The following is a 7,411-nucleotide window of genomic DNA, read 5'->3' as shown; positions in this document are numbered from 1 at the left end:
CTTGGTCTCACTCGGCCAGGGTAGATTTGCACGAAGTGTGTGATGACATTTGCCACCTTGGCCGCCTGTGCCTTCCAGCTTTTCCCAAAGCATTTACTCTTTGCTGAGTCACAGCAGAGTCACAGCAGCACTCAGACCCTGCCACTGGGCTTGACCTGTCCCAGGTCACATCTGGCCAAGTGGTTCTGGGGCAAAAAGCTCCATCGTCGTTTCAGGCTTTCATAAGGACCCACTTCAGGGGTATGAGGTGCAGGCAGTGTCAGATTAGAGAGGTTTTGGGTTCTCTTCTGCCAAATCCAGCWGCAGCAGCAGCCGCTGGTAATTATATTCTGTGCTGGGAGATAACCTCTGTCTGGAGAAGGTTTAAACTGAGTCTGGAAAAGGGAGGAAAGAACAAGATTGTACTGAGGGAGAAAAGAGAGGTGARGGTAATTTTCAGTGAAGTGCAAGCTTTTGGAGAGGAGTTAAAAACTGCTGCTGTKGTCTTTGTTGCTGTCATTCTGGTCYTTACAAGCACCCAGCAGGACMGGAGTTGTCACAGTTTCTTTGTGCCTTTCCCAATGGCACATCCAGTGCTGCYCTGGCCAGGGAAGCACCACAGGGCYRTGCCAGGCTGCRGGCAGCTGCCTCCCTTCCAGCATCCCCCCAGCCCCTGGACAGCAGCTGCCAGGCACAGGCTGGTKCAGGACAGCAGGGTGCTCAAGCTGTGACACARWTYSKKGSCMRRAARMMRGGGRAMYMWKGRAAMMWKKRAWKGKTTKGGKTKGRARGGRMCYTWAAAGAGCATCTTGTTCCAATGCCCTGCCATGGGCAGGGACATCTTCCACCMGACCAGRCTGCTCAGAGCCCCATCCAACCTTGAACACTCCCAGGGATGGATCATCCACAGCTTCTCTGGGCAATCTGTCCCAGTGCCTCAGCACYCTCACAGTAAATAATTTCTAGCATCCAATCTAAACCTACTCTCATTTTGAAGCCGTTCCCCCTTGTCCTGTCRCTTGTAGAACATTGGGTRGAGAATGTTTTCCCCACTGCAGATGTTTGMAGGGACTCAGCACAAAGCAGAGCAGCACAGCCAAGCAGGGACAGCAGCAGAGGGACCAGCCATGTCCCCTGAGGGACACTTCCYTGGGGACACATCCTTGGGGACATCCTTGCAGCTGGCTGCTTTCACTGTTGCATCTTCTGCCAAAGGTGCTGCACTGCCCTCGGAGAAAAGAGAGGCACAAAGAAAATGTCACACACAACCCACCTTCCAAACTGCCTTTGGAGAGCGTGGCTTCAATTAAATGTAATCACTCAATTTTGAGTCAAGGGCAGCTCCTCGTGCTGTTATTTCTCTCCCCAGTGGCCTGACAGAGGGGGAGCAGCTCCGTGAGGGCGGCTGCTGATGAAGGGGAGCCTCCAAATGAGGGGATGTGTCACTGCATCTAGGTCAGAGGAGTCACAGGAAAGTAACTTCCATGGCTGCTCCTTGTTTTTGTTTATATTTTTTTTTTTTTAATTGGGCTTCTAATAAGCATGTTAGCCAAATTATTATAAGCAGCTGCAGCTATCAGCAGCAGGCAAGGATATATTTACTGCATTTGAAAGCTCTCTAATGAAGCTTTGAAGTCCAGCTCATCCCAGATTCATGCTGCGAAGGATCTGTAGCCATCGTGGCACTTCTCTGCTGACTTCTGAAGATGTGAGACTTGAAAGTAAATAGATACTAAAATATGGATACTCAAATTGATATTTCAAAACCTGCAGCTGACTGTCACAGGGTTTTATTTGTGTTTCTCAAGGGCTTTGTTTTCCTTTTCTTACCACAGTGTCCCTTCACAGTTCATACTTACATTTAATCATAGGCTACTTTTCACAGTGTTGTCAACCAGAGAACCAGTTGATGAACCTAAAAAAATAAAATGGTATGAGTAACATGCAGAAAATCGACAAAAAGGTTTTGCTCTGTGGATCCTCCCTCAGCATGAGGTTCCAATTCCTTTTTCTGTGGCAGCCTGAGTCGAGCTGCAGGGTGAAATAACTCAGCATTAAATGGCGTGGCATGATGAGGTGGTGGATATTGCTGGGGTTTATAGCCACACACAGCCCTGTTACGCTGCTTTTCCATGGTTCACCTACACATGTTAGACATACCCTGCAGTGAACACTTCTAAAATGTGTGAAGCCACCATGTAGCCCAAGGGGAATCTAATTGCACCCTCCAGCTTCTATAGAACACTAATCCTGACCCTAATGGTAAGCAAAACTATAAAGTATTGGGCACATTGAGATTTTCCAGCCTTTGCAAGAGTGTGTACATTGAATTAATCTTACAGCTGTGTAGTTTCCACTGAATTACCATTTCCTTGTGGTGTGCACTAAAGATAGTGATGGAGCAGGTATGAGTGTGAGTAATGGGTAGGATGGCATTGCAGTATTTGGGTTCTTTGTCAATTGCTTTCTTCTCTTTGTTCTGTTTCTTTGCTTCTGTTGCTGTTGGGATATTTTTAAATACTCAAGTAGAAGTATCTTCTGCATCAAGAAAAAAGGGTGGAACCCACTTTTAATGTATGCTTTAAAGAATACATGTGTGTGTGTGTGTGTGTGTGTGTGTCTGCATGTACCGTATTTATAGTGGCTATCCTTGAGGTTACTATGTCTTGGTCAGCTCTATCAGAATTCACTACAAAAAATTAAGATGGAAATGAAGATCAAAATTAAGAATTAAAATAGATACAGCTGTTCTCAAGACTGTTTCCCCATCTCAAATTGATTTTTGCCCTATGGGACATACTTTATGTTCTGACTCTGTTGCGGATGTGTCCCCCACAGATCATCTTCCGGAAGATCAGCGATGTCAAGAAGGAGGAAGAGGAGCGCCTGCGCCAGAAGAACGAGGTGACGCTCAGCATCCCCGTGGACCACCCTGTGCGGAAACTCTTCCAGAAGTTCAAGCAGCAGAAGGAGATGCGCAACCAAGGCTCGAGCCACATCGACCCYGAGCGGAACCAGCTGCAGGTGGAGAGCAGGAGCGTGCAGAACGGGGCGTCCATCACGGGCACCAGCGTGGTCACCGTGTCCCAGATCACCCCCATCCAGACCACGCTGGCCTACATGAAAACCAGCGAGGCCGTCAAGCCCAACAACCGCGACGCCATGGAGCTGAAACCCAACGGGAACGGGGACCAGAAATGCCTCAAGGTGAACAGCCCCATGCGGATGAAAAACGGGAACGGGAAAGGCTGGCTTCGGCTGAAGAACACGATGGGGGCCCACGAGGAGAAGAAGGAGGACTGGAACAACGTCACCAAGGCTGAGTCCATGGGGTTGCTGTCCGAYGACCCCAAGTCCAATGATTCGGAGAACGGTGTAAATAAAAACCCGCTGAGGAAAACAGACTCTTGTGACAGTGGAATAACAAAAAGTGACCTTCGCTTGGATAAAGCTGGTGAGACTCGCAGCCCCCTGGAGCACAGCCCCATCCAGGCGGATGCTAGGTGTCCTTTCTACCCCATTCCTGAGCAGGCCTTACAAACCACRCTGCAGGAAGTCAAGCACGAACTCAAAGAAGATATCCAGCTGCTAAGCAGTAGGATGACTGCCCTTGAGAAGCAGGTGGCAGAAATTTTAAAATTATTGTCCGAAAAGAACGTATCCCAGCTCTCTTCCCCCAAGTCTCATTTATCACCCCAGTCCCCTCCCCAGATATCCTGTCAGGATATTTTTAGTGTTTCAAGGCCTGCATCACCTGAATCTGAAAAAGATGAAATCCACTTTTAGCATATACCTATGTGTATATATGTATACAGTATATATGCAGAGGTGTATATATACCTTTATACATATATATATATGTGTGTGTATACGGTAAATATATATACATATATATTTTCACTTGCATCCRATATGACTTGAACACACCAAGGATTTTGATATGTAAATATTGCATGTCCAGCTGGATTCTGGCCTGCCAAAGAAAGCAATTATTAACATAGATATTGCCTGTATAATATGCAGTTGACTGCATGCACACTTTACATTTATTTATAATCTCTATTGTGTAATAAAAGAATGACTTTTGTTTAACAAAGGCAATGTAATATTTAAAGAATCAGGGTCTAACCTGCCAATATTGCCATGACAGTTTTGATCTCAGGCTGGGTGAATTGAGCTTTTATTTCCTCACTGTCTTTTCTGCCGAGTTAAACAGTAGATTAATATGACGTGAAGGACACGTTCAGACTCCTGTTAGTATTGTTTCCTGGTATCATTCCATGACAATATACTGTATATTTGGTGATGAATTCCCCTTCTCCTCCTAAAGGGAGGGCTCAGCTCAGTGGGCAGGGAAGGGCACCGTGCCTGGTGCTTGGGTGGATCACTGGAATTTATTTGTGTGGGTATTGTGCATGCACAGCCTTTTATTTCAAGTATCCTCCTGCTCTTTTAACATCRTAAGTAAGAAATAATAATAATAAKAAGAATAAGAATAAKAATGGTGATTTATGTAACAAAATGAAACTAACAGAAACTCTCTCAGTTGCACTCCCTGAGTGTTTGGGGGTAACTTCTTTCTTGAAAGCCTCCTTTTAYTGATGCCATTTTTACTGAACTGTTAGAGTAACATTATGTAAATTCTCTTTGCAGCACTCAGTGGTGGTGTCCGGTTCTGTCAGTATCTTCATTAGCATGTCCCATTTTTGTAGGGTTGAGGTTTCTCTCCCACTCTCCCCCCTATTGCCCCTGGCAGAAAGACTTTGCACGAGGTCTGAGCAAGGGAGAGAACACTCACAGTTCAGCTTTTTGGGAACCACGTGAGCGGGTTGGAAAGCCTGAAGTTAAGAGACTGCGGTTAATCTCCCTCTGTGCTCTTTCAGGAGGACATTTATCAGTCTGCAGCTGCCTTTAGAGAGAGAGAAAATAACAGTTCAGGATGAAATTCTCTTCAGCCCAAGGTGCTTGGATGATAATGTGTGGGTGGGAGAGTGGTGGGTGTGCCAGGGAGAGGGAGTTCCTCTCTCGACTGCTGCTCATGGCTTGGGCTCGGGGATGGTTTCAGTGCGTGGAGGGGACGCGTTTCAAGGGCAGGCTGGCAGTGCCCACAGCCCAATCCCACACTCACTGAGCCCCTCAGGGCTGTGTCAGAGGCTCTGACCCTCCTCTTAGCTGGCTYCCATCATCATCCTCCAGCCTTGGACCATGCTCAGACCCGCTCTCCACCCCCTGAGCTGGAGCATCGCTCTCAAGGTGCTGCTGGCTTTGCAGGAATTCAGGCTTTGCTCTGCATCCTGTTCAATCTCCTGCTTGGAGCTGAGCTTTTGGGCTCTGCCTGGGTCTGCCCCTGATTGTGGTGGGGWTTTTTGCCTCTCCATTTGCACTGGTTTGAATCCAGGTACACAAGGAGCAAAGCAGAAATTGCCATTGCAGCTTCAGAGCTATTACCTGGTATWGCTTAAAGGCAGCCCAGCAGAGCACAGTGGCTCCTTCAGAGAAGGATTCCCCCTGCCTTCGACTTCAATGACCTTTTGCATCAAGATCCCATGTTTTGAAAAGTGCCTTGAGTAAAACAYATATGTACCACAAGGCATCACAATCAATCAGTTGTATCAATATTTATAATTAGTGAGCATCCTAACCGCACTCCAGTATTAGACCCATTTTTCAACGTTAGAAAACTAGACAAAACTAAATCCCTTCCTGAAAAAATAACAAAGTCCCTAAAATCCAAACCAACCATCATTTGCAGTAGTGGCAATTAGGAACATACATCTTAGGGTGAACATATCTTTGACTGTGAAATCCAAACCGAAAAACCACCAGAAGCCAAAGAAGTCATTGCTTCTGTTGTGTCAACTCATGGAGGCTTTTTGGGTGATGACAGATCTTTCTGTCCTATTTCTGCCCCTTTCTTTAGGAAACTAGAGATACCAAGAAAATTTAAAAAAAAAAAAAAAGGGAAGAATAAAAAGCCACAGTAAGGGACAGCTCTTCCCAAAGCCTGGTGATCAGACCAGCTGCTCGTTTTAGCTCTCCACAGCTGCAGTTGCCTCTGTCAAAATTTTCAGCTGCATTTTGCAGCTGCTGTTCTGACACAARTGCAAATCCATGACTCTGCAGCCATGGTTTGGACTGCAAGAGCGAGCTGCACCTGCRGAACAACAGGAACTTCTGTGTCCTRTTATAAATCCCATCCTGGGACTCTGAAAGAAAGGGGAGGGTTATGGGATTAATTACAGGGTTGCTGCAGGATGCTGGAGTCTGCACAGACCTTGTGGGTTCCGTTTAAGTGCCAAGATTTCAAGTGTTGAATGTTCTTGCCTGACTTGGTCTGCTGGTTAAGACAGACCCACAACCACTGCCCAGGACTCCCTGGTGAATCGCTCAGTGCTGTCTGGGGGCCAGATTTTGTTAAAATTCCTGGAATGCATGAACCTGCCATGAARTGATGCTGTGAAAGAGACAGCAGGATAATGGATGTTGGCTTTGTTAGAAAGCTTTARCCTTAATGGCATTCCTCTGCCTTTGTGACAGACTGCTTTCCTTTCTCTGTAACTGATATTAATCCTAGGTAACACTGCATGGCATGCAAAAGAATCTCTGTTTAGGTTTATCTTGCAAGTCAGGTGTAACTTTGTGCCACTTTACAATGAGAGAATGTGTTAACAGGATTAGTCTGACCTTGAAAATCATTTGGGCGGGCCCAGAATGTCTCTTACTACGGTTCAAGTGCAGCTTGAGTGGTTCGAATGTGTAGTGGCTAAATAGTAAATGGTAAAATACCATGTTCATGAAAAAAAATACAGTGTTTCCAGGTCTCTTTCTAAGGCTGCTTTGACTCTGATATTCTAAGGCTGTCCATTGCCAGTTCAGTGGAACCAGCCTRTGCTTTGCAGTGGCACGATGGGTGTCCTGCAGGCACAATCAGCAGCCTGTGCATGGGCTGTCCTGGGCTCTGTGTGCTGGGTGGGGCCAGTTTGTGGGGTTGACCCTGGCTGGTGCAATTCTGAAGGACTTTGCCTCTGAAGCCCATGCTGGGAGCATTAGGAGTTATTCCATGGAGCTGTTGGTGTTGGGAACATTAGGAGTTATTCCATGGAGCTGCTGGCGTTGGGAGCATAAGGAGTTGTTGGTATTGGGAGCATTAAGAGCTGATCCATGGAGTTGTTGGTGTTGGGAGCATTAGAAGTTGTTCCATGGATCTGTTGGCGTTGGGAACATTAGGAGTTGTTCCATGGAACTGTTGGCTTTGGGAGCATCATATGTTGCTCCATGGAGCTGTTGGTGTTGGGAGCATTAGGAATTGTTGCCATTTGGGAGCATTAGGAGTTGTTGCCATTGGGAGCATTAGGAATTGTTGCCATTGGGAGCATTAGGAGTTGTTGGCATTGGGAGCATTAGGAGTTGTTGGCATTGGGAGCATTAGGAG

At 46.5% G+C, this 7,411-nt stretch overlaps 1 protein-coding gene across 1 annotated transcript in view; it reads left to right on the top strand.

Moving 5' to 3' along the window:
* The window catches only part of KCNH5 (potassium voltage-gated channel subfamily H member 5), a 147,267-nt gene extending 142,982 nt beyond the window's left edge, over positions 1 to 4,285 (top strand). The window contains exon 11 of the mRNA XM_057378768.1: positions 2,818 to 4,285. Within this exon, the coding sequence (XP_057234751.1) occupies positions 2,818 to 3,765 (948 nt within the window). The 3' untranslated portion in view covers positions 3,766 to 4,285. The remainder of the gene's footprint in view (positions 1 to 2,817) is intronic.
* The last annotated feature ends 3,126 nt before the right edge of the window (positions 4,286 to 7,411 follow it).

The sequence above is a fragment of the Malurus melanocephalus genome, unplaced genomic scaffold, assembly GCF_030028575.1.
Source record: "Malurus melanocephalus ecotype Western Australia unplaced genomic scaffold, MMel_1.1 scaffold_373, whole genome shotgun sequence".
NCBI lineage: Eukaryota > Metazoa > Chordata > Aves > Passeriformes > Maluridae > Malurus > Malurus melanocephalus.
This window is presented reverse-complemented; position numbering and strand designations above follow the sequence as displayed.